General features: G+C 51.1%; 1 protein-coding gene across 4 annotated transcripts in view; it reads left to right on the forward strand.

Annotated features, from left to right (window-relative positions):
- The window catches only part of MTSS1 (MTSS I-BAR domain containing 1), a 166,309-nt gene that overhangs the window by 23,294 nt on the left and 115,677 nt on the right, over positions 1-27,338 (forward strand). For all 4 annotated transcript variants that reach the window (XM_075549281.1, XM_075549282.1, XM_075549284.1 and 1 more), the window contains exons 2-3: positions 9,776-9,837; positions 13,858-13,931. In XM_075549281.1, coding sequence (XP_075405396.1) covers positions 9,776-9,837; positions 13,858-13,931 — 136 coding nt within the window. The remainder of the gene's footprint in view (positions 1-9,775; positions 9,838-13,857; positions 13,932-27,338) is intronic.

Here is a 27,338-nt window from a genome sequence, read left to right on the forward strand (position 1 = left end):
TAATTAGCCTGGATGCTAACTAGCCATGGGTGACTAATGGTAGCCGTGACTTGGGTGCTGCTGGGGCCCTGGTGGCACAAGGGTCAGGTGCTTGGTTAGAACATAACGAGGGGCATTCTGGGAGGAGAGACTTGGCCGAGTGCTGACGCAAAGATGACTACCCTAGGACCCCCCAGGAGAAGTCCTGCCCTGTCCTTCCTGTAGGGTCGCTGACTGGGAATCAGCTGGACGCCACAGACAACCAGGAAGGCTCAGCCCCCAGTGCCCTGCTGTGCAGTCCGTGAGATGCCATGGTAACCTTGGAGGATAGACTGGAGTCCTGCTCCCAGGGTTTCCAAAGCACATGGCCTCATCTGTCTCCAGCTGAGGGTCAAGGTCGGGTTGATGAAACCACCCATCCTCAGCCCCAGCCCAACTCTTCACCCACCCCACCACCATCAGGCTCTTTAACAAGTGTCACACACTCTAAAATAAAGCCAAAACGGAGCACAGTTTTGGATGGTATGGTTAATGTACCGGCTCCCATCTCTTTTATTTCCGGCTGGGACCTACTCGTATGTCAGAAAGCAGACAGTTTGGAACAGTCAGCTAGTGATGCAGGGCGGGGCGGGCAGAGCGCGAAGCCAGCCCTTGGCTTAATTAGTGCGTTACCTTACAAACGAGCCGCTTGAGGGGAGGATGGGTGGTGGAGCATCCTTTGTGGCCCAGCCGTCCTCTGAGCGGGCATCTTGATTGCTGTCGAGGATGGGCAAGTGGGTGAGGGTGGGCGTGCAAGGCAGCAACCATTGATTATCCCCAAGGCTGTCATCCACTTGATGGGCAGGGATAATTAGTGGATTAGGCAAGCCCCACCAGAGAATAAAAGCCCCAGAATGGTCTTGACGAGGGCGGGGCTTACCCAGTGCCTTTCATCTCGCAGGATAGGGTGGGGAAGGGTGGCTTTGGGGACATAGCGGGGACAGGCATTCATGTGCCTCAGAGGAGCAATGTGCCCAGAGGAGCGGAGGTCAGAGGTGCCAGGCTCCTCTGGAAGCTTCCATGCTTGTCATTTCCCCGGGGAGGGGTGTTGAAGGGAAAGGAGAGTCCCTTTAATCATTGTGCATCCGCAGGCGTGGGGAGGGGATGTGGTGACAGGGCCGCAGCGGCAGCCACTAGAGATGTTTCTGGGCAGTGCTCTACTCTCTTGGCTAGAGGCAGAAACCTTCCAGAATCCCCAGAGGGTGACTTCAAATCACCAGCAGTTGAACCTCGGAAGGACAGCCCCTGAAACTCTGTCCGGCATCATTCTACACAGATGGTTTCCCTCTGTCTTGTCCGTTGTTTTCCCAGGGTTGAGAGCTGACCACTTCTAGGGAGACACTGGAGTGAGTGTTCCTCGGGCCTTGGTCATTGTGACCAGTAGGTCCGGTGTGGCTGGGGAGGTCCGGCTCCCGTCCAGTCCCCCAAGGCTTCCAGATCATTGGTAGGTGTTGGTCAGCCTCACGGAGGTGTGCTGTCCTTAACCTGAGCTTCCATGTCGGCAGACATCCTGCCTCTCCGTCAGTTGGTCTTTCCCGATCTGAGACGAAGGCTTCCTTCCAAGGCCTACCAGGCCAAGGCCCGGATCTCTTCACTCGCGTCTGCTGCCTGTGAAAACTGGGCGTGGCAGAGGACGCCTGGAGGAGAATTGATCGTCCTGGTGGTGGTGGTGGTGGTGGTGGTGGTGGTGGTGGTGCAGTCCCAAGAACAAATGCATCTGCTCCCACAGGACCCTTATGGCCAGTAGGTTTCCGTCAGCTGGGTGAGCCCCGTGCTGCAGCTCATTGCTGGGCTGGGTGGCTGGGTCTGGCCCTCTTGCTGTTGTCACTCCCCCAGATCGGGATAGCGTTTAAGCTGCAAAACCAGACCGAGCTGGGCTCAGTTTTCAGCCTGGACCACTTGAGTAGAACCCTCTGGGCCTCTGCTTCCACAGCCATAAAGCCATAACAGCACCTGCCTCATTGGATCGTTGTGAGCATAAGCTCAGACCGTGTACAGCTGTGTCCCTCAGTGTGGTCTGTGCACCAGCAGCCGCAGCCGCCAGACCGCCCTTCCCAGACTAGACCTGCAGCACCCCAGGCCCCACCTCTGCCCAACTGTGAACCAGACCCTGCATTTTGACCTGGCCCCCAGGGGACGGACAGGTGAATTAACGTTTGAGAAGCACTGGTGGAGGTAGGTGTCTGGCCCATAGCAACTGTTTAGAAAACAGTGATACTTCCTGATGAAGATGATGGCCATGAAGAAGGGTTGAGTTCTGGTCGACCCTAACCACTGGTGAGCCAGCCTATGGGTAGGACAAAAGCTGGGCCCCCAACTCTCTAGCCTACCTCCCCCACTCTGACTTTGTTCTTGACTATGCGCTTCCTCCTCCGTGAGCACCCTGCCCAGCCACAGCCACAGCCAGGGCCTCCTCCTCCTCTGAGCAGCAGCTTGGTGTCCAGTTCCCCCAGCTGTCCCTTGAGGTTCTGCTGCCCAGCGGGCCGGGCTGGGAGAAGCGGTTGTTGCATTATTGATGGTGAACCGTTCGCCAGCCGTGCCCGATGGCTTACACACAGCCTGTTCTTCTGCGTCCTGTCCGTTCTGCAGGGCCTTTATTTAATGGAAAAACCAAACCAGAACCCCAAGCCAGCATGGCTGAAGCCTGGCGTCTGTGTCCTGCCTGGGCCTCTCTGGTCCTGGGGAAACAGGAAGGAGAAGAGTTCTCGGGAGACTTGGCGCTACTTCCTGAGGCCTAGGTGGGAGGGCGGGGGTGGGAAAGCCAGCTTGCATAGTTTTGGTGGCCACCAGATTCTTGAGGTGTGGAGGAAGAGGATTTAGGAGGCTTTCCTCCTGAGAAATTAGAAAGGACAGCTCCTCCCGGCTCCCAGAGGGATCAGGCTGCTGCCGGCCATGTAACTCATTAACCAGGCTCTCCTCCTGTCACATGGCTGGGTTGAGATTTGTGTCACCTGCCTGTGGAATGAAGGCCGCCCGGTGATCCTCTGCTGGCCTAATTGGGTTAAACTTGGGACCTCTCCTTTGAAGGCCACCCACGGACACTTTGTCCAAGCTGCCCGCTTCCTGCCTCCCCCCCCCCCCCCCCCCCGCTGTCTTCACACCTGTTGTGTCTCAATGGAAATGCTTTCTTTTCTAACACCCACCCCCCATCGCCCACAGTTTGGGGTGGGGATGCTCAGGCGGTAGATGAGGACTTGACTTGAGAAGCAAAGAGCTCAGCCCCAGCTGGGAGGGTCGATGAGGAGGACGTCAACACTCTACAAGAAGTGTCATGCCCCCTGGGTCTTGAGGGCTATGTAGGAGTTTTCCAGCTTGTGGCACACGCCCGCCCCCCTGAGAGGATTTGAAGAGATGGTCCCTGTAGTGTGGGGAGCCCCGTGAGGGCCCTTCTTGGCGGCTGCTGAGGTTTGGATTAGAGCGAGTCTTCCTGGAAGCCCGTCTCTCTCGCTGTAGGAAATGGGACTGGCCATACATCGCAGGTCAGGGAGGCCTCTTTAGATGCTTGCCAAACAGAATGACTTTCTCTTCCTGGTTCTGCGGTAGGAGAGCTTTCCCTTTCTCCCAGAACCTGGTGTGTCTTGAGTTCTCTCTCCCACAATCTGCCAAACCCATTATGGCTTCTACTCAGAGCGGCCCCAGGGGGTTGTCAGTGCTGTAATCTTTATAGGACCAGAAAGCCTCATCTTCCTCCCACAGATGCCTGCTGGCTTTGAACCTCTGATCTTGAGGTTGGCAGCCGGATGCTTAACCCACAGCCCCATTAGGGCACCCTTAAGGGACTCCTCAGAGCCTGCGATTGCTCTGGGGAAGGTCTTCCTCTGACTGCTGCTCCCTTAGGATTTGGCAGGACCAGGGTTCTGGAAGGAGTTCTTTTATGTTTTATGGGTTGGGTCTGGGGGGGGGAAAGGGGTGGAATCTCCGTGTTCTCTGGTGGGCTTTGGAATGGGGCCTAATGGGACGTTGTCTCTCTCTCTGGGAATACCTTTTCACTCAGGGTTTCCTCCGCGCCACCAGGACTTTGGTGGAGGTGGGCAGACACAGACAAGGAAACCCAGGGGCTGGATGGGAATTGCTTTCCAAAATGGCTCTACACTCATAAAATGTCTTGGTTTGCAGGTTTCCTTTGGAATCTGAGTATGGTACCCTCTATAGATCTTTCGGTCTAGGAAAACATAGGGCCTTTAACCCTCTCAGTTACTATTTAATCTTTCTACCGCTACCTTCTCCTTCTTCTTGCGCCTCCTCAAAGCACCTGAAGGTTTGTAGTAAAACTACTTTCAGGTGGGCCAAGACTTTTCTTTTTTTTTTCTTGAAAGAAACTTAAAAATAGATCTGGAACAAGCCAGCGTTGCCTTGCCCTTAAATATTAATAACATTTACACACGCCTTTTTATTTCTCAACAAGGAGGTTTTTTGTCTTCTGTTCTTAGAAGTCAATTCTATTTTTTTTTAATCAATCAAATTATATATTGCCTCAAACAGGTGGGCCTGACACTCTTTGATAGGCTGTCAAATATCTTTAACTCAGAAGATTGCTGCTGCTGGCTGAGTGGGTGTCTGTGGGCTGAGAGCTGGGTGGCGTGCCCCTAGATTAGCAAGGGGACCCTCTCTTGGTTGCTAATTTGGTGAAAGACTGAACTGAGGCACCAGGTGGGAGCAGGTCTGTAGGTTTAAAGAAGTTTGGGCAGGTGCTGTTTCCAGGCACGTGTATCTCGGGCTGCGCCACCAGCATCCTCAGGCGGCAGAGAAACCGCCTGTTTGGTCCTCTATGCCCAGCTGCCCCCGCCTGTTTTGGGAATACCTTATCCAGAAAAACCAAGTCATGTGGAGTCAGTTCTGACTCATACAGAGCCTGTGTGTGTTGGAGTGGAACTCTGCTCCCTAGGAGTTTTCAATGGCTGGCTTTTTTTTTTTTTTGGTCATTGGTGCTGCTGTTCTAGTTTTTTTTTTTTTAGGCAGATTAGATTGCTAGGCGTGTCTGGGTGCATTTGAACTGCCAGCCTCTCTAGTAGCAGAAACTTAACCTTTTATGCCACCCAGGCACTGAAGGCAACTAATAAACCAAATTCCAAACCTGTTGCCGTCAAGTTGATTCTTGTGATACTACTGGGTGGAGTAGTAGAACTGCCCCGTGGGTTTCCTGAGCCTACAGGATGGAGTAGAACTGCCTGTTGGGTTTTCAGGGCTGCTGTCTTTCTGAAAGCAATCTGCCACATCTTTTTCATGCAGAGAAGCTAGTGAGTTTGAACCACCAACCTTTCGGTAGCAGCCAAACACTTAACCACCATGCCACCACTGCTCTTTGGTCAATTAATAAAACCAAACTCACTGCCACCGAGTCACTGCCGACTCAGACCAAGAACAGGGGAGAACTGTCCCTGTGGGTTTCCGAGATTGTACCTCTTTCCAAGAGTAGAAAACGCCATCGTTCTCTCAAGGAGTGGCTGGCGGTTTCAAACTGCTGACTTTGGGGTTATCAGCCCAACATGTAACCATTATGCTACTATGGTCTCCTTTAGTCAACTAATGGTGAGGCATAAAAAGCTCCCCATGTCAGCTGGCTCTGCACCTATGATGAACTGCCCCTGAGTTGACTGTGGGCTCACGGTGACCTGTACAATGGAGCTGGGAATGAAGGGCTGCCTGCCCTGCATCTTTCCGGGGTCAGTTCAGGATGGGACTCTTGTGATCCATGGGGTTTTCCTTGGTTAATTTCAGAAGCTCCCCAGGCCTTTTCCCCTGGTCTGCCTTACCCTGCTGTTCCCCATCATAGCATCGCACAAAGCATGACCTGCATGGGAGTGTTAGCTACCCACGGGCTAGAATTGCATTGGCCAGGCATTGAACCGGGCCTCCTGCGTGGAAAGCAAGAATCCTGCTGAATCACTCAGCACCTGCAGCACTTTGGATCAGCCATGCCGGCTGTTTATTGAGTACTCACAGTGGACAGGCAGTGTGAGCCTCGTGTCTGTCTGGTCCTTGCAGAGCACGAGTGACTTGTTGAATGTCATAGAGCCAACGGTAGAGCGAGGATACAAGCCAAGCCCTTGGACGCAGCGATTTTTTTTTTTTTGCTAACTGCTATCCTTCATTCGTTCACGGCTTAGTAATTGGTATTGTTGATTATAGCAATGGCATTTTCATCATTCTATGATTTATATATTTATTGTACTTCCCCTGTTACCATTGCCGTCTCTAGTCCGGTGGCGTCTGGGCTAGAATTGGGTGGGCAGTGCCTCCGAGTTGTCTCAAGCTTTTCAAAGAGTTCCTTACAGTAGCGTGAACCAGGGCGGGAAAGATGGCGAGGGCAGGAGGCGCGTGGTTGAAATGTCGAGTTCATAAGCATGCTAACTACCATCCAGCTGGACAGACTTCTCGAATGGCCAGCCAGGGACCCAGTTTCAGCTCTTATCTCTTTAATTACTTGGCTGTAGATGTAGAAGGGCCGTTCATATCAGGGCTTGACAAGAACGTAGTTAATAGGCTGGGTGTGATCCCTGGAATTGCTGCTATGTCATGGGGCTATCATGGTAGCCCGAGGTGTTGCGGACCCCAGATCCAGCCGGTTGCTGCTGTGGAGTTTATGCGAAACCATGGTGACCCACATGGGCCAGACGAGAGCTACCTGCACTGGAAGGACTGACTGTCTGGGAAGGGAGTCACTGAGCTTTTCTTCCACTGTGCCACCGCGTGGGTTCGAGCCGCTGCTCTTTTTCTCCTTCTTAAGAAATCGCGCGGCTAACTGTTTGTGCCACCCAGGGACCGTGAGGGCTGGCAAGACTCATTTCATAGATGAGTTTTGCTCGAGGGTTGAAGGAAACCCCCAGGTCACCCACACAGGATGGTGACCACGTGACTCAGCAGTATAGTGACAAGACCTGCGTATAGGTCGGGTGGTTGATTAGCGGGTCAGCTGGCACGTAGCGTCCATGGGGAGTGGACAGCCACTTGGCGGAGTCAACTCGGAGGCCTGTGCGTGGGCCGGCTGGCTGGCATCGACGGCACACATGCAGAATGGACAGCCGCCTTGGAGTGGCATGTGGGAAGCAGATGGCAAGGCTCAGGCGTATTGTAAACTCAGGGCCCTGTTGTTGCCAGAACCTCTAATTCGATCTTAAATTTTTTTAATGTAATGACTTTATTGTTTTCATAAAAATGAGACACGATCCTTATGAAAGAGGGAGGGAACACACAATGCCAGGCAAGCACAAAGAAGGCAGAGCTGTGCTCCGTCCAAAGCTTCGCTTCCAGAAGGAACCCATTTTAATATGCGGTAGGCGCCGCTCACCCGGCGCCTCCGTGCATCTTTTCAGATTGAATAGATAGCAAGAGAAAACGTAAACGGACGATTTGGTAACAGTGTGTTCCGACCGTGCATAGGATTTTCAAATTGAAAACGTAATTCATTTTATTTTAGCAGAGGAAAATGCTACTGAAGTACTCATACCTCCCAAGAAAGCGGGTGGCGGTGGGGGTAGGGAGGGCAGCTCTCTTCTGTCACATGGGGTCCCTGTGAGGTACATTCCTCTGGCAGTGGCGCTGAACTGCTGTGCACTCCGTGGAGGCAGGCCAGGGTGCGGTCACACACCATCTGAAGCCGTGGCAGGCGGGCCCATGACAAAGCACTCCCGGCCCAGAAGGTCAGCCGTGCTGAGGCTGCGGAGCTCCGGGAGGTTAGAGGGAAGGGGCGGTGGAAGCCCTGCTCGGCAGTTTCGATTGCCCTTGGGATGGTTTCTAAGAGGGAGCATGTAGTCTTTTTACTTTGTCAAGGTTTGCAATGCGACAACCCCCAAGTGTTGGGCCTCAGCTTTGTGTTTCAATGGCTCAGTGCCTCACCCATTGCCATCTACTTGTCCCTGACTGGCAGTGGGGCAGGTTAGAGTACCTCCTAGGATGTTCTAGGTTGGGAGCCTTGAGGAGCGAGTGCAGCGGTTCTCAACTTGTGGGTCTCGACCCCTTTGGGGGTTGAATGACCCTTTCACAGGGCTCACCCGATTCATCACAGTAGCAAAATGACAGTGATGGAGTAGCAACAAAAATAATTTTACGGTTGGAGGGGGGTCACCACCACATGAACTGTATTAAAGTGTTGCGGCATTAGTAAAGTTGAGAACCACTGCTCTTAACAGGTTTCTCACTGCATTGCTAACCATGAGGTCAGCAGTTTGAAACTACCAGCCACTCCAAGGGAGAGAGATGAGGCTTTCTACTCTCCTAAAGAGCTAGAGTCTCGGAAATGCTACTTACAGTCTCAGAAACACACAAGCTCAATTCTACTTGGTCCTATATTCAACAGCAGCCAGTGTATTGATTTATTTTGTTTTATTTTTGTGAATATCTATAGACGCAGATTGCCACATCTTTCTCCCTCTGAGCGGCTGGTGGGTTCGAACTACTGACCTTCTAGCTAGTAGCTGAGCGCTTCACCATTGCCAAGCTCCACTTCTCCGATCATGATTTCCCCTTCTCTGGATTTGTTTCGAGTCAACTCTTGGTTGGTTGGCTGCTGGATCTGAATGGCGGTTCAGTGTTGGTGGGAAGGCGTGTTGTCAGATGGACCCCTGGTTTGACCAGGTCAGATTTGTACCTGCACTTTGGCGTTTGGATCTGAGCATGCTGCTTACACGGAGAGCAGAGGCACAGCGGAGAGCCTCTAGGGCCCAGTGGGGATGGAAAGCAGTGCCCGTGTAGAGATGGATCTGCTGGTAGGTAGGCGCAGGGGATAAGCATGTTCACTACCCTTCTTGCCATTGCTGGCTGTCATCGAGGGAGCCCCAACTCAGGATGCCCACGCACAACAGGATGAGATGCATACCAGCCTCAGGAGGGGGTGCAGAGAAGACCCTTGTGGTCCACAGGGGCTTTTGGGGTGGCAGATTTTCAGAAGTCAGTCGCTAGGTCTTCTAGTCCATCTTACTCTGGAAGCTTAGCTGAACCGTGTTCAATATCATAGCAGCCTGCAAGCAAGCCTCCAGGAACACCTGGCGGTGACCGTTTATGACGGGCATTGGCTGAGAATCCAACCCAGGTCCCGGGATGGAAGGCAAGAACGCTGCTGCTAAACTACCAATGCCCTGGCTATCCTTTGTTCTTTGAAGAGACGTCCCCTGCAAGGCAGGACTGGTTGTACCCCAGGGGTCTTCGGAAGGTTGGGACTAGGATCACATGGACATAAAGGTCTGGGTGACTGTTAGAGACTGCCAGGCAGGGTGACAGGCACCTTATTAGCTAAAGAATGCTGGCAGGCTGGGCACCCACCTGCTGCCATGTTGTATGTAGATGTTGATTCACGGCATCAACTGAGTGGCTATATTTAGACAATGTTCCAACCTTGAGCTTCTAATAAGCATTGTTCCTAGAAGGAAGCCTGGTCCCTCTGCTTGCGGCCTCCCTGCTCCTGGGGACAAGGGTGAGAACATGTGGGACCCTGTGGCATCAGAGCCTTGGATGTTCTGTACCCCGTGCGTTTGGACCCAACGTCTCTCGAGCGAGAAGGTGGCCGAGCAGTGTGTGTGCTTTGGCCACACTAGCTCCTGTCGGTGCCCGCAGTGTTGGTAGGATTTCACGGGTGGAACACATTCTCTACACAGTCACTGAGCCAATCAACTTACATCTAATCTGGGCAGCGTGTCACTGACACTGCAAACGAAGACGTACACAGGCTGTGTCCTGTGCGGTTGGAATTGGGTGTTCGGTGGATGCCTTCATCATATGTCGGTCACAGCGGGACTTAACGGCTGCCTTTGTTCTGTTGCAGGGGAGCTACCCAGTTTGGGAAGACTTCATAAACAAAGCGGGAAAACTGCAGTCCCAGCTCCGGTAAGTACAGGCTGGTCCCCGACAGGGGAGGGGAAAAAAGAAGCCTCATCCTTAGACAATGGATGAAGTGGGGCAGGCCCAGGATGCGAGACTGGATTCTTCTGGAAGTGCTACCTGGAAAGAAGGATGTAGTGGTGGATGGTTTTAAACTGGGCATCGACACTTACTAACCGCTGGTCCTGGCCCCTGTTGCTGTCTGCACTATTGGGTGGCTATTTGAGCCTCAAATGAGGTAATGAAGAGCCACGTTTAGGTATCACTCTGTACCAGACAGACACATGTTCATTTATTGAAATCTCACAACCCTGAGAGGTGAGTATGGTTAGTATCCCATTTTACTGAAGGGGACAGTGAGCCACAAAGAAGCTAAATAACGTACCCAAACTCTCAACAGCTAGTACATGGCACGGGGGGATTTGAACTCGGGCAGTTTGGCTCTGGATTCCATGTTCTTCCCCGTTCTGTTTACTGCCTCTCCATGTAAAGAGCGCTGGTTATGGTATAGTTTCGTTTATATGACATGTCTAGAGGAGGCAAACTATGCAGACCGCTGTGGATTCGAGGTCGGCTGCGGATAGGAATAGGATGGGGGATAGCTACCAGGGGGTAGGAAACATTCTGAAATTGGAATGTGGTCATGATCGTACGACCCTGTGCATTTCCTAAAAGTCACTGGCTTGTGCACCCAAACGGGTGAGTATTATGGTCTGCAAATTGTACCTCCACGAAGCTGCTAAAGGACACTGATGGGTAAAGCCTGCGATGCTCTGCTCTCCAGGCCTTTGTTACTGCGTCTTATTCTTGTTCGTGTGTCCTTCGCTGTGGAGTACGGAATGTTCCAGCAGCTTCCTGGGGAAGCCATTCTCTCAACCCGCAAACTCACTGTCATCGCGTCGAGGCCGACGCATAGTGACCCTGTGGGGCAGGGTAGAATTGCCCCTGTGGGTTTCCAAAACTAGCTCTTTATGGAGTTAGAAAGTCCCATCTTTCCTCCCGAGGAGCAGCTGGTGGCTTCAAACTGCTGACCCTGCCCTCGCAACCCACTTTAACAAGCTCTTATTTTGATGGTCTTAGTTCAGGACATCTTCGGTGGGGTGGAGGGTCGTGCCGGTGTGTGGGTGGAAGGATGGAGGAGTTTGTCCAAGGTCGGAGCCAGGAGGGTTTTCTAGACTGAAAAGTCATGTGGATGGCAGAGAGGGACAAGGGACAGATGGCCTGACCTTGAGCCTCTATCTTTGGATACCCGGGCTTACGTTAGCCAGAGGACCAGCGGGTCCTTGCTCCCTTAGAGATTGCCAACGAAGCCCACTGCCACCGAGTGAAATCTAGCTCTAGTCGTCGTTGTTGTTAGTGCCATCAGGTGCGTTCCGACTCATAGTGGCCCTCGTACGACAGAGCAGAACACTGCCTGACTGTGCCAGGCTCATAGCCACACTGCCTGACTGTGTGCCAGGCTCACAGCCACACTGCCTGACTGTGCCAGGCTCACAGCCGCTCTTTTGCTTGAGCCCATTGTTTAGACACCGCGTCAGTCCATCTTGTTGAGGGTCTCCCTCTGTCACCACCCCTCGACTTTATCAGGCATGATATAAAACCTGAGCCCTTCCGACGCATGGCAGTCCTGTATACACTTTCCAAAACTAAATCTTTACGGGAGCAAACTGCCTTCTCTTTCTCCTGAAGTGCACTGGTGAGTTTGAACTGCTGATCTTGTCGTTTGTAGCCCGTGCCTAACCTTTAGCCTCACTAAGCCTCCCCTTATCGATTAGAGGAGTTTTCCTGGGAGAGTGGACCTTACCTTTCCCATACCTGTAATTTCATTGGGAGGGGGGGGGTCTGTTACAGGTAGAATTACGTCTTCCCAAAAGATAATGCTACATTCCTAACCCCCTGTCCCACTTGGACAGCACAGTTTGAACACAAGTTCTTTCGCGTATAATCAGGCTAGGTTGAGGCTGCCAGGGTGGACTCCAATTTACGACAGGTAGTGTTTTTATAAGAAGAGCAGAGACCCACAAGGAGACTGCCTTGCGACAGGCAGGTCGACATTGGAGTGATGCAGCCACACATGAAAGAATGGCCACGGATCACTGGCAAAGCCACAAGCTAAGACAACGGCATGCCAGCGTCCTTGCCAGGGCCTTCAAAGAGAGGATGGCTCTGCCTGTCCGTCTAGCTTTCAGACTTCTTGCCTCTGGAAACTGAGAAACCAAAGTTGCCCTGCGGCTTAAAGCCACCCTTGCTGTGTGTGGTGATTTGTCCCTGCCATCCCGGGAGACAGATTCCGGGCCCAAGGCTGCTCAAAAACTGAACTTGCTCAGGGATTTCTCCAGTAGCAAGTAGGGACTCCAGGCGGCCGGTGGTTTCTAGAATGCAGCTGCCTTGTCCATTTGTCCAGTCCCTTACCTTTGCCATGCTTGACAGAGTGCCCTTGCTTGTTGCTGGACCACACCCAACCTCCTCTGAGCAGAATGCAAGGCCCTTGCTTATCTGAGGCAGCCATGAAAGCCATGCGTGCCACGGCTGGGTTCTGACCCAGTGGCAATCCCTGGAGGGTCAGCGGACAGCTGTGCTGGCTGGTTTGTCAAAGTAGCTCACTAGACCGCATTTCCCAGGCCAGGTGGCCCTGAACCTTCCTCTTGGTGTAGCAAAGAGCATTCATTATTTGTACCACACAGGCTTCTCAAGGCTTTTACCAAGCTCCCTGATTTAACCACGTCAAAGGAGCCCTGGTCACAATGGTTAGGTACTCAACTGCCAGCCCAAAGATTGATAGTGCTAAGCCACCCATTGGCTCCCTGGCAGAAAGGCCTGGTGATCTGTTTCCATAGAGACCACAGCCAAGAAAAACCCATGGGGAAGCTTTGGGGTCACAGTGAGTCGGAATTGACTCCGTGGCACCCACCACTACCAACTCCCTCCCCCACTCCCCCTCTGCCATGGCCGTTTACTTCACACAGCTTCTCCATACTGTCTCCTGGAGGACGGGCAAACCTGCCGGTCCATTTCCCTCCCACCTTTTCCTCTTTGGCCTCATGGAATGGCAGGCTTTCAGGATGGGCTAAGAACTCCGTTCTCCTTCTTGCACAAATGAGATGTGGAACCTCAATAAAATGGACTGGCTAGCTGTCTTCATACACAGACGAAGTACAACTTGAAGGAATCTTTGCTCATTGGTACAAAGTATACTTGTATTTCTAACAACATCTAGGTCTGCGGACGCAGGGAGCTTTTGGACTCGTATTTTGTCAAGTGATAAAACGATAATGCGCCAGCTTCATCAGGCCCTCACGCACAGCCCCACGATCTGTAGTAAAGGAGGGACAAAGGAAAATTGTGGAAAAGGCTAAGAAGTCTTAGAGTATCTCAGCCAAGGAATAGTACTAGTTCCAGCTCTGTCTGAAAGGTTGATCTCGAAGGTCAAGTTGATATTGAAGGTCAGGTAGCATTTTGTAGTCTCGATTCTTCCCTCTCAAAAGATGCTTGACCTAGATGAATTCTCTCCAAGACCCCGTCCCCCACCCATGTATCTTCCCAAGGGGCCGTCAAAAAGGTTGGTGGAAAACTGAAGTCAGGAAGGTTGCCAGATCTTCCATGGACTTTCGAAGCCCCCTCATATGTTGTTTTCCTACTCTGGAAGGAATGTCCACTCTCGCATTTCAGTTTCTTCTGAGCGATGCTTCTCCTTTGGGTAGCAACACCTGTCTCCTTTCCCATGGTCAAAATGGTGCTACGTGGAAACAACCCAGTGAACTGGCGTGGGGTGAGCAAGTGGTGTTTGCTGAATTAGCAGAGCCAGCCGGACAGACCCTCTGGGGTGGAGCCCTCCTCTCAGGAGGACAACTTGCTTCCTAAGGAAAAATGGGGCCAGGAAGCTGTCCAAACTCAGTTGAGTTATTTCTCCAGAAGTTTGCATTCTGTCCCTTAGCAGAGGCCCTCAGCCCTCTTGCCTCCGCTGCTGCAGTGAATTTGCTAGTGTGAGACATTCCTCATGCTTTTGTTATCTGTTTGCATTTTTAGGACAACAGTAGTAGCAGCAGCTGCCTTCCTGGACGCCTTTCAGAAAGTGGCTGACATGGCTACCAACACACGTGGTAAGCAGATGGAGGGAGGGCGAATCCAGCATGTGGGCTCCTACCCTGGTGTAGGTTTGCAAGAAGCTACGGCGTCGTTGCCAGAGCTGAGCTGACTCATACTTTAATTTTATTTTAACTCTGTGGGATTCCACACACGAGACCTGGCCCACAGTTCTCGAGGTAAGGCGGCACGGGCAACTGAGAGTGGGAGCCAAAGGAGAGGGCGCGCTGATTCTGCCCGAGCCGGCTGGCTGCCTTTTCCCATCACTTTCCGGGCAACACCGCCCCCATTCCATCGCTGAGATAACAGAGGTTTCGGGCTCTTTATGAGTACATCTCCATAAAAAGATAGTGTAAGAATTGCAAGTCTCTTCTTAGTAGCTCTGTGACACCTTGTTTTTTTTTTTGGTGGGTTTTGGGCGCTTCTAATGACCCTCCTCACAGGAGAGTCCTGGCGTTTTCCTTACTTCTCTGTGGATTGGGGAACCGGCTTCCCATCATACGGGAACCCTTTTGCAGGAAGAATGGCCTTCCATTGTGTTGTTTCCCTCACTTGACACCAGCCAAGCAACCCCTTGGGGCAGAGCCTTTGACGTCTTCCTGCCTAAATCTTGCCGCCACGCCCCCAGCTCACCCCGCCAGTAACATCTCCAGCACAGTGGAACCCTACAGCGTGTCCAATGCAGAAACGAACAAAGGGATATGGTCTGAAAACTGTCGCATGGATCGCACAAAAGAATATTCCTGTGACAGATAGGGAGAATGCAGTGAATCCCCTGGCGCCGCCCCCCGCCCCCTCACCCCCCCCTCCCCCCCCCCGTCCCCCCTCTAGTACAACATTTGCCATTGACTTAGAGGCCTTTCCTGTTCAAAAGGGGTGTCTTCCTTTTCACTCCCAAACAGAGGCTCCCCTGCCTCCGACTTGGTCTTATTTTTCCAGATCTCCTTACTATTACTGCCAGCCCCTGGTATCCCCTGATTGCTGCCAGCCACGTGCCTGTTGTCTGCGTTGTCATGGGGACTTTGGGAGATGGGGCTGGGTGGTGGCGGCAGGGAGTGGGCAGGGCGAGCATCCTCCTAGTCACACGAGAATTTAGTTCCTTTGAGTCACTTGAAGGACATCGGGGTGAGTTTCAGTAGGCACCCAGTTATCACCGGTGCTCAGTGACGTACTGAGGGAGGAGTCTACAGAGAGGACGTCCCTCCAAACTGGTGCACTTCTTCCATCACCACCTGAAGGGCACTTCCAACTGCTTTCCCCACACATAACAGCTGGTTTTCCTCCTTCAATCCACGGGAGCTTCCAGGCCTTCAAGGAAGATGGTGCCTTCTTTATTCTGATGCAATTAAGGACGTGTAAGAATTAAGATCCACCGCTGCTCCTCCCAGGGATTGGTTCGAGAAACTCAGAAACTGCTATTATTTCAGACACTGTGTTGGGACCACAAAAATGAACACCTTATTCTTGTGGCCGTGGAGAAGTTTGCCATTGAGTGGGCGAGAAGAGGCCTCAATGAAGAGTTTCCATATGGAAATGAAATGTGTGGGATGGTGGTGTTGGTAGAGCCAAGTGCTGGGGGAATATGGGAGAATGAGCAATTAACATGGCTCGGGGAATCTGGGAAGCTGTCCCAGGGGAGGGATTATTTTGCATTTCCAAGATGCCAATGGTGTTCTGAAAGTTTCGGAGGAGAATGTGATGGTGATAGAAGAGCTGTTTTCTCATCATCTACTTTATCAGCTTCATGTGGGTCTTAACCAGTAACTTTTCTGTTAGATCATTTTTCTAATCGGTGACATAGCTTATACAGTGAAACCTCAGAGTCAGAATGCCACAAGATTAGCTTGCTTTTCCAGTTCTTCGAAGTTTTCTGTCTTTGACAAGGTGTGTGCTCTTACTGTTTTTAAGAACTTTTTTTTTTTACTGTGCTTTAGGCAAAAGTTTACAGAACAAATTAGTTTTCCATTCAACAGTTTATGTCCATTTTGTGTCATGGCCCCAAATCCTGGATTCAACAGTGCTCTTCCTGCTTCCTCCCTGGGTCCCCTGTCTCCATCATTTTTGTTTTTTTTCTGGCTCCTTTCTAGCCTTCTGAGGTTTGTTTTGGGTCAGCCTCTGCCCATTGGCTCTCCTGTGGATGCTAGCTCCTCCCTGGTGTTAGTGCTTGGTTTATAAGCCTGTCAGCTGTTTTACTGAGAATTGGTCCCCTGGGATGGAGTCAGTTCAGGCTTGAAGGGTGTCCAAGGGTCACAGTCTTGGGGATTCCACTAGTCTCTAATAAGTCTGGTATTTTTTATGTGTTTGGATTTTGTTCTACTCTTTTTTTACCTTCCATTCTCCTACTGAAACTCCAGTCGGAGTGGTTTGGCAGTGGTAGCTGGGCCCCATCTAGTTCTTCCGGTCTGAGGGTTAGTGGAGACTGTGGCTTGTGGGCCTTGCTTTCTTTATTGACCATTCCAGGGTGAAATCGCCAAGTTTTCTTTCTTGACAGGTTTCTACTTTACCAGGTCCTGACTTTTCCTTGTTTTTTTTAACTGAAATATATGTTCATTTGAGAAACTTTGCAAAATATAAGCAGAAAGCCAAGCACTGGCTAATACTTATGTTTTATGGTGTTTTCTTCTACTTCCACCGTATCTGGAATTGGACTTGCTAACCATATCAGTGTGTCTCTAGGATAAGAAATCTGCTATCAGAGGAGCTGATACCAAGAGGCTCAAGCAGAAAGAAAATGTTTTGGAAATGGTGATGGCAACATATGTACAAGTACACTTCATACAATTGATGTATGGAATGTTATGGGAGCTGTAAGAGTCCCCAATGAAATAATTTTTTTTTAATCTGCTGTGGAGCCAATACTGACTCATGACCCTGTAGAACAGGGTAGAGCTGTCCCATATGGTTTCAAGGCTTAGAGAAGATTTCAGCCGTGGAAACCCCGTGGGACCTTAGGATCGCTGTCAGTCCCACATTTGGTTGATTTTGCACCTCAGGATGCATATAAACTTTGTCTTTAGTATGAACCTGCACTTGCTGTTGCCATATTGTTGGTCATGGAGAATCGCCCTTTCTCCTGCCCAGCAGCTGGTACATTCCAACAGCTGCCCTTTGGGTTCGCAGCTGAACCTTGTAGCCGTTCTGCCACCAGAGCGCATTGTCTCTCAAACACCGATCAGAATGTTGGTGGAAAATTTGCTCTGCTATAGTAAAGAGTTTAGATGTCTAGGACTGCATTTGTGATTCGCAGCATGCTTCTACACTGTAGCTGTCATGATTGGCTGACCCTGAGCGTCAGGAGAAAGGTACCCCCTGATTGCCCACCACACCTGCGGCAGGAACCTGGGTGTTTGGAGAAGGTGACCCCCCCCAGAGGGGGTTCTGGTGGGAAACTTGAGGGCCTGGAAGTTCTCATGGATTGAAGGAAGGAAAAACAAAGCAATGATTTGTGGGAAAAGAAACTGGAATTGCAGTCTGTGGTGGCGATGGAGGAAGAGGAGGGGTTCCCAGGTGATGTATTTGACAGAAGACAAATAATGTCACAGTGAACGGGCCCCTGTTTGATGCATTTAAAACTGTTTGCTTTCAGGTCAGCTTCAATGGTGCCTGGACACTTTCTGTTTAGAATCCTTATGCACTTGTGGGAAATAGTTGTTGTTGTTTTTTTGAGCTGTGGGTGTGTGAGAGATAGAAAGGAGGTTTGTTTTATAGAAGTATAAGATAAAGGCGAAGGGGGAGGGAAAAAAGGAAAACGAGCTGATTCCAGGAACCCAAGTGGAAGGCAAATTTTGAGAATGACGAGGGCAACGAATGTATAAGGGTGCTTTACTCGATGGATGTATGTATGGATTGTGATAAGAGTTGTATGAGCCCTAATAAAATATTTATTAAATTAAAAAAAAGATAAAGGTGACCCCGTTTCCCCCACCATGTTGTTAATTCCTATTTTCAAAGAGATAAAAGGTAGCATTTTTGAAAGGCAAACAGTGAAGGGTGCAAAGACCAGCCTTGTCCCGTCCCAGGATACCTTCAGGGACTGGGTTTAGTGTTTGGGGGGCTTTTTATTTTTAACACAGAGAGAAAACACGTTGGGAAGTATTTCAAAAAGCCAATTGCATAATAATATGCCGAGTCGATAGGGAGGCAAATACACAAGTCTGATCTTTTCCGAAAGGTAGCCTATAGCAGCGTTGTTCCTGTGTTTGTGCTCCGTGCAGAGAGCTCAGCCTGGTCGCCACTTTTGGATAAGCCTTGCTTGGCTGACCACAAAGGCTGGGTTTGAACTCCCCACGAGCTCAGAGAGAGAAAGAGGAGGCTCTCTGCACCCGTGAAAACGTACAGCTGTGAGGCGGAATTGACTCTACAGCAGTGGGGTTGGGTTTGGGATTTGGTTTTCCGTGTCCGTACCTATGGATCCCACTTTATTCTATCAAATGGCCAAGCGAGACGTCACTGTCTGGCTATGCACACTGCAGCCAGTGGTCTATTGATAAATGTTCAGATGCTCGGTCAGTGCCCCTTGATACATCCTTTGGTGATTTACAACTCATCTATTTTTAGTGGTGTGTGAGTCACCGAGGAGCTGAGGAATCTCACTGAAAATACTTCAAGATGTGTTGATCAGCGAGTATCAGGGGGCTTAGGTAGGTGTGGTGGTTATAAGTTCAGCTGCTGGTCTTGAGGTCAGCAGTTTGAAACCACCAGCTATTCCACAGTAGAAAGACTGGACCCTCCTGTGAAGAGTTATGGTCTCGGCCACTCACGGGCAGTTCAACCTGTCCTAGAGGGTCACTGTGGCGGCATCAACGCAGTGGCAGAGAGCTTGATTTGTTGGAAGGTTCTCACAACCTGTCCTCTAACACAGTGTGAGACGACATCTCCCGGTACAGGAAAAGTAGCCTTTGTTCGGGATCTTCTTTTTGCAAGAAATACCTCCCCCCCACCCCCCACCCCTAGAAATGATCAAAGGAAATTACAGTTATTTTTATCGTGTCCCTTTTGGGGAAGCATCCAGAACTTTAAGCTCACGGGTCTCTGGCTTCCAGAATATTAGCATTTTTTAGTGTTTCCGAAAGGAAACAGTTCCAAAAGGTCTTTGTCCTTTCCAGCAAATAGTTTGCACCAACTATTCATAACATTTAATGATGTGCAGGAAAATAATTTCACCTGAACCTTATAAACTGTCACTACAGAAGCCAAATTAACCCAGCCATTTAATGCAAATTGTTAAATAGAATATAGAAATATGTTGGACCTTTACTTCATTTTCAGATACAATTCTTCATTGTGGTAATGTGCACAGACCACAGTTTGCCATTCTGACCAGTTTCAGGTGCACAGTGTGGTGACATTCATGACACCACATGCTGCTTCTTGCGAAGTCATACACGGCTATTAGGAGGCTACTTGGGTGAATCATGCAACTGTGGTGGACTTGGCAAGCTCGTGAGCACTTGGCACGGTTCCATGTTTGCACTTTGGGATGAATATGAACTTTGGCTTTAATGTGAAAGTGCCCGCTTCGATGCTATTGTTGTGTTGGCCATGAAGACCCAGCCTGCCGTCATCGAATCCAAGAACCTGTGAGCTGGGAAGAGCTTGAGGGTTTTTTTTTCCCCCCTAGTTGGGTCCAGTTGATTCTGACTCATGGTGACGTCATGTGTTGCAGAATAGATCTACTTTTCAAGCCTGTGGCCTTTCAGCAGCAGGTCTCTCTCCCGAGGCACCTCTGAGTGGATTGGAACCGCCAGCCTGTTGGATAGTGGTCAACCCTGTCATCGAGTTCAGGGTGTGCAGCGTCTTCTAGGTAATTGTCCCTCTCGCCGGAGGGCAGGCAGCAGTATTGGGCTGAGGAAGCACTGTGTCAGAGGCCTGGAGCAGTGTGACTTTCACTTCCGCCCGCCTCTGTGTGCCTCGCGGCTTACTTTCACAGCCTCGAGAAACTGTCTCAGGGATGTTTGGGCGATGCTACGCTAAGCGCAAGGTAAGGAATTTGAAATTAGGAGGAAGGAAGGAAATGGAGCCCAGGTGGACTAGATCCTCTTTAGTGTCCCCAAACCTCAATGGGCCACTTTTCAAAGTGTGTACGGTTTTAATGTTGGAAACAATGTTGTGATGTGCCCTTCGGCCAATGTGAGCTCGCCGCACAACTCCAGTTGCATCTCCGGGCTAGCTAGCACTGCCCTGTAGAGTTTCTAGGCTGTCCATCTCTTTTCTTCCTGGGCTGTCAGTCCTCACGGGAGCAGATTGCTAGGTCCTGAGGAGCCACTGCCGGCTTTTCAGGGAGTGAGGACACTACCAGGGCTCCTGGAAAAGACTGATCCCAAATCCCAAACCAAACCCCCAGCCACCGAGTTGATTCCAACTCATAGTGACCCTCTAGGAAGGGATAGAACTGCTCCCTAGGGATTCCGAGGCCGCACATCTTTTCTGGGGGCAGAGAACCTCATCGTTCTCCTTGTGACAGCTGGTGGATTTGAACTGCTGACCTTGTGGTTAACAGCCCAACATGTAACCCCCTATGCCACCGAGGCTTCTACATTTTCTCTTAAATTTCCTTAATATGGAATTCATTATATTTTAGGGGTTTTGTTTGTTTCAGGTCCCCACCTCCTGCCTATAGGATCAGAGCATATTGGGGTGAGGAGCCTTGGGGTGTCACAGGCTTTCTAGGGAATTCTGTGTTCCAGCCAGTTGTGTGCTGTCACCTTAGACTTCTGTCTTCTCGTCATTGCACCTGCCTGTCCAGTGACCTCTCCCACATGCCGGCAGCACTGCCCACCAGGATCATGCTGCTCCCCACAGCCCTGGGAGCCTCTGATCCCTTCCTGAGTGCACGTGTGCATTCCAGCTCTGGAATGTCCTCCCAAGCCCACCGCCCCCAGATCGCTGCTGCTCGTCTTCCAAGTTGTTGTGTGTGTGTGTCGGGGGGGGGAGGTGTCAAGTTGGCTCTGACGTTTGGGAGCCCCCAGGGACAGAAAAGAGCTGTCTGCTAGGGTTTTCTTGGCTTCAGTCTGTACGAAAACAGGTCTTTCTCCTGCGGAGGCACGGGGTGGGTTTGAACTGCCAACCTTTTGGTTGGTCGCTGTGCATCTAGCTGTTAGGCCACCAGGTGTGTCTTCAGTCTAGATTGCCAAAACCAAACGGAACCCGTTCCCACTAATCATGTCGGCTCCTAGTGTTAGAACAGAGACGTTTTTTCACTTTTTGGGGGACAGGAGAAGTCTCTCTGGAAAGTGGGATTGAGACTGTTGATATGTGAGGCAGCCTAGCACTCTACTGTCACCCCACAGTATAAAAGCCACCCCACTTAGTAGCCCTCCGGGACACTAGGGATGGAAGGTTGCCATTTCTAGGGACAGGATGTGGTGGGTTGGGGTCTTGGCCAGATCCAAGTTGGGGGTTCTGAATTCCAGTCTGGGTGACTTCGTATTGCTTTGTGGTTGAGAGAGGCAGCCCCTCCACACCACACCCCATCTCACCCCACCTCCTGCGCTGCCCTCAGCGACGGGGAGCAGGCCTCATCTCTTTGAGGGAGGATCTGCCTGGAAGTGTTTCTGGGCTACAGCCAGACTGGCTCTGCTTGCCCCACGTTTTATTCTAGTCCGGTGGTTTAGCTGGGGCTCCAGCAGCCCTTTGCTCTGAGCTTGGTGTTATTTTCAGTCCTGAACTGCCCTTAATTAGTAGTTACAGCCTGATGGGTTCTACCTGGGAAGCTTATTTGGTTTCAAATTGGAAAATAAAAATAGAGAGTTATTAAAGAGGTCCTTCTCTTATGCCTGAAATTGAATTTTTTTAAATACCCCCTTAAAGGAATGTGGCCAAATTCATGTATTTGGTTAGAGATTTAAGAAAACAAACCAAGCACAATTCTGCCTTCTCCCACGGTGGCTGCTGAGCATACTCAGACCGTGTATTCTAAGGCCACGTCTGGCTTCCGATGGGTTTGGGGTTGTTGTCCTTTGGTTCCTCGCAGGCAGAGACCTGGGGAGGGTTTGAGAAACACTTAGCCAATTTGTTCTTAAGAATCCAGCTGATTGGCTTTAAAGAGTTTAGGGTAAGGGATAGCAGGCGCATTTTCAGTGTTATTCCCACTGGGAACTGGATGAGAAAACATCCCCTGGACACCCTGCAGAGGCTGTCTGGAAAGCTAGGTGGGATCATTGCGTCTGGAGTCTGTACATAGCTGTCACTGCGGGACTTCGGTTCTGGTTTCTTTGTGCCCCGATTGTGCAGTGGGTTAAGCATTGGCTTGCCTACCTACTGGGAAAGACACGCGGCCTCCCAGCAGCAAGCCGTCCTTGCTTTGTGCTGTGTCTGTGAACATTAGACGTTTGTGTGATTTGTGGTTTTAGCGTTGTTGGTATGATATGGTAGGTTAATTTGGGGGTCTGGCAACTTGCAAAAGTGTTTCCCATATAAAGTAGAAATTGCTTTGAAGACTAATGTACACCTGAGCCAAGCCGTGGGATTTTTTCAGTCCCCTCATATGCTTGTGAACGTTGGACAATGAATAAAGCAGGCTGAAGAGGAATCGAAGCATTTGAATTCCGGTGCTGGTGACTGCCCAAAGAACAAGCAGTCTGTCTTAGAAGGTGTGCAGCCGGAATGCCCCATGCAGGCAAGGATGGCAAGACCTCCTCTCTCATTCTTCGTTCTTCGGACCTGTTGTCAGGAGAGGTCAGTCCCAGAGAAGGTCGTCATGCTTCATAAAGTAGAGGGGCAGCAGAAAAGGGGAAGGCCCCGAGGAGCTGGATTGACACGGTGGCTGCAACCATGGGCTCAAGTATGGGAACTTGAGGCGAGGTGCAGAGGTCACGACTGACTGGCTGGTACCGAACAGCACCCCAGATGCGAGTGGTGAGAAGTGTGTGTATACCGTGTGCTGTGTGGGCCTCTGAAAGGTTTCATAGTCATGTCTTTCTTCCAGAGAGCAGGGGGGTCCTGTGTGTCCTTTTCATACCAGAGGGCCCCCGGGCTCTCAGTCCCCTGGGGGGTGCCTGCTGTTACTGTGCTTGGCTGCAAACCAAACGACTAGAGCTTGGGGGCTGCCCTGAGATGCTTCGGCAGAAAGCCACTGAAAACACTGGGGCCACCTCTACTCAGACCGGGGACCACCAGGAGTGGGAGCAACTTGGAGGCAGTTGCTAGGCCCCCAAGGTGCTGTCAGTGGGAAGATCTGTAAGTGGGAGTCTTGCTCCGGAGGCACTGAGCCAGTGGAGAGTGGGAGGGTGTGGGCAGGTAGGTGGGGTGCTAGGAGGAGACACATGGGAAAAGAATGATCGCTCCCAGCAGTGCATGCTCCCCCCCACCCCCCAAGCACGTTGGCTCACCCCTTTTGTGACCCTGCATTCCATTCAGGGAGGGCCTGCTCTGAAGAGGCGAATCGTGGTTCTGGGAGGGGACCCTGACTCTCCAAGTGTGAGATACAGATTTACAGCAGTAAGAGGGGCTTCCACAAATGTGTGGGAGAATCCCATTAAGTTTGAATTTCCTTTTCCAAGTGCATTGTAGAGCCCCCCCCCGCCCCCTATTAAAATCCCTGGGGAGGAAGATTATGGAAAGTGTCTGAGAAGGGTCCTTCTGGTGGGGGTGGCAGAACTTGGGAAACTGCTTTGTGAGGAAGGCAGCCTTTTGCATAGATTCTCATCAACCTAGGGGGAGAGGGCAGGAAGATACTGTCTGAAATGATAAGGGTCTTGGCAGAACCCGCTCCCTATCACGGGCCAGAGAAGTCAGCTGGCATTTAACCGTCACTGCTCACGGGCAGCCAGGGCCTGCTTGACCCTCTGCGCAGCTTGTTCACCCTGGAAGACCGTGTTTTAAGCTGCCTGTGAATATGAGACACAACTGCTGGGCCGGGTCGTGTCACACAGCCCCTTACGATGGGACTTTCCAGCGGTAATCCTCCCATGCGCGTTTGTTAGGACCGGAACTCAAACGGGCCGGGGCAGGTTCTTCCTAAAATAACAGCGGGACTCATTCTGTCTCTAGGCTGATGCCTGCACAGAGCTGATCTTTGCCACGGTAACTGGCCCTTCCACAAGTCGTGGGGAAATTCCATGATCTCCTGATACCAGTTTTCCGTGAAATTTTTTAAGCCTCCTTGGTGAAAACTGAGCCTGATGGCTTACCTGAAGTTTGGCGGTTTGGGCCAACCCAGAGGTGCCTGGTGATCTATCAAACACAATCAGCCTTGGATAACCCCGGAGCCCACTTCTGCTCTGACATCACGTGCAGCCATCGGTTGGAATTGGCGTGATGGCCACTGTATGTAATACATACATACGTGTGTATTCCTGTATTAAATAACAGCGAAGGCCGCAATCTTATATGAAGTATGAACAAAAGTCCTGTAGAAGTTACGGCTGTTTATAATAACGCGAAATCTAGCTAGCACTGGTGTGCTTAGTACGTAAACGCTAAAGATCAGTTGTGAGGCAGGGGCAGGACCAGGCAGTGTTTTGCTGTGCTGTGTGTGGGGTCTCTGTGACCCCATGGCTGGCGCCCACAGCCACAGTGAGTCCCAGTGGATGCAGTAGCAGTGGGGCTGGTTTGGGGTTATCCTTATGCAGGTGGCTCCTGGTGCAGTTCCCCTCAGCCCTAAGCCTGTTCCCACAGTTCAGGGGACCACGTGCTTGTCCCAGTTCAGTAGCATTTCCCCTTGGGGGGCTGGGGCTTGAGGCGTTTTCCCAGCTGATGCTCAGATTCTCTGTCAGGTGTGCAGTTTCCCACTTAACCTGGGTGAATTATGAGGTGGCAGGGGCGGCCGGGGCAGAGGCGGAGAAGGTCCAAGCGTGGCGAGGATGCGTGTTTTCACGGGTGACTGAAGCGAGCTGTGTATGCCCCGCTGTTTGTGTTGTTAGGCCGTTTGCATAATGGGCTGATGAACTCAGCGCTTCCATCCCTCCCGCCTAAAGGCTTGGCTTCGCTTTGTACACAAGCCGGCGAGACTCCTCCTCCCCGCCCCCTCCCCTTTCTCCCCCTCATTCTTTCTCCTCTCCCACACTTTTGCTTCCGTTATATCAACTTTTGTGCTTTTTGCCTTAGTGACCAATTCTCCCCCAAACAGGCCTTGAAACCTCTTAGGGTAAGGCGGCGATTGATATCCCCAAGAGAATGTGTTGTTTTCCTGCGGACGTTGCTGTCTCTTGGCAGCTCTTTGTCACAGAGCTGTGCCCTTGGTTGGGCCTGCCGGGTCCCAGATAAAAATAACCCTGTGGAATGTAACTGTGAACTTGGAGGCACTTGAAGTTGTCCAACTAGCATTTTCTTAGGATGGGTAGGTTCTGGCGGCTGGCACGGCTGTCTCTTTTCTGCTCCCCAGATGAAGTCCCAACCAGGCTCAGAACGAGAAGATGGCTTTGAACTAAAACATTTTCGGGTCCAGGGTTCACGTGAATTCTATAGGGAACACGTGATCTTGGGAAGTCACCCACAGAACAGACAGACTGAAGATGAGCCAGCCACATGCCAGTTTTCCCATCACGAGAACCTACCAGGGAATCCTCTTGGGGATGTAGATCATAAAGACATTGGAGTTTCACACCTCCCTCTTAGAAATCTACAAGGAGAATTTTCTAGGGAGCTTTTGCTTTTAAACCCAGCTCTCTAGCCTTCCACAGCCAAGCTACTAGCACAGAGTTCACCTTACAGGACCCCACAGCCTTTTCAGTGTTAGCGAGGAAACAGTCTCCTAGTGAGGGGAAGCCACTTCCAGGACCTCCTGAAGAGGGGACTGAGTCCGGGGTGCTCTGGCATCACGGTTTTATGTAAAGTCACACCATTAACCAGTTCCCTCTGCCTTCCAGTCTCATGGTGAGAATGTTCAAGTCGCAAATGACAAGTGGGGAAAGGCCCTGTCCGGCTCCGTTGGATCTTGCTTGGTAGAGAGCCATGTTCGCTCTTTTGTTTACTAGGACTCCTTGGCTATCAGGTTTTCCACAGCAGTCGTCTGCCCGCCACCATTACGGCCCCACCTTCTTCTGCAGAAGATGTTTGCATGCTCTTGTTGCCCCGTGGGGAGCAAGGGTTGATTTGCTTACATCTGAATCATTTGTTTCATCTGACGTCCGCATCTGTGTCTGTCTAAGTAGGCACCCAGTCATTTGCATCATCGTGGTTTTTGCATCTGGATTTACGTTGTTGTTAGGCGACGTGAAGTGGGCTCTGACTCATGGGGACTCTGAACGCAGAAGGACACGCCGGCTGGTCCTGCGCCGTCCTTACAGTCGCTCCTGTGCCAGAGAGCTGCATATAGGATATCTCTCTCTCTGTATCTTTATAGATATATCTATCTATCTATAGTCATTGTTAGGTGCCATCAAGTCTGTTCTGACTCATGGCCATCCCATGCTCAACAGAACGAAACACTGTCCGGTCCTGCACCGTCATCTCAATTGTTGTTAGGTTCACGTCCATCGTTGCAGCCACTGTGTCAATCCGTTTTGTCCAGGGTCATCTAGGAGGGGCTTCAAAAGTTCTTGGAAAACAGGATTATTGTTTAATTCCATTTAATTACCTATTGATTGCATTTTTCCACACACCGTTTGAAGCCACCTCCCATATGTGTGTATGTACACGTACACTATGCACACACGTGTTATTGTTTTTAATTCGCAAATGTTTAGACCACCACGCATCTCTGTATTTCTGGTAACAGATCCTGCTGTGGAAATCTGCAGCATTTCCTGCTGCGTGTGCCAGGGCCCAGGGACCCTGGTTTCCATGGAAACAAATATGCAGGCACTGGGTGGTACTTTCTTTTAGAGCTTCATTGGTGCGCGTTTCACAGTGCAAGACGAGGCTGCTGCTTCCGCCTTTAAAATGGGGGACACGGGGGAGGAAAAGCTGATTGATTGCCAATGCAATAATAAGGGGGGAAAATCGCTGTTTCCACTAAAGCAGGAAGTGGCTTTCATACATACCCCTTTGATGTGTTTCTCAGAAGGAGGGCCAGGCACAGTTCCCCAAAGATGGCCAAAGGGATCTGATCGCGCACAAAAGAACTGCAGAGGAGGCGGTGAGCTCAGCTCATGCTCCTGCGCTGGCAGCCCACGGGCTTCTCTTCGGAGTGATGAGAATTCAGGGCTGACCCCAGTGGTGGTAGTAACCCGTGGACTTGCCAGAACCCATGTGCTTGGCTAGAAGGCAGACAAAAGATCTCTGACTCAACACGCGCCTGCCTGCCTCTCCAGAGCCTTCTTCCTCAAGCCCCTTGCTCTGAGCATCCGGGATGGACGGCACGCCCCAATCCCAGCCTTTGGCATCACACGATTGCCATCTGCACTGGTTTAAAGGCTGATGCTAATGCTGAGCGAGACTTCATTTGGATGATGGGATTTCAATCCAAGTGCAAGATGTCTTGCTTGCTCTGTAATGAAAGGAGCCGGAGCTGTGTAAACGCACCACCTGACCTCCCTGTTGGG

This window comes from Tenrec ecaudatus, chromosome 5, assembly GCF_050624435.1.
Source record: "Tenrec ecaudatus isolate mTenEca1 chromosome 5, mTenEca1.hap1, whole genome shotgun sequence".
Lineage (NCBI taxonomy): Eukaryota > Metazoa > Chordata > Mammalia > Afrosoricida > Tenrecidae > Tenrec > Tenrec ecaudatus.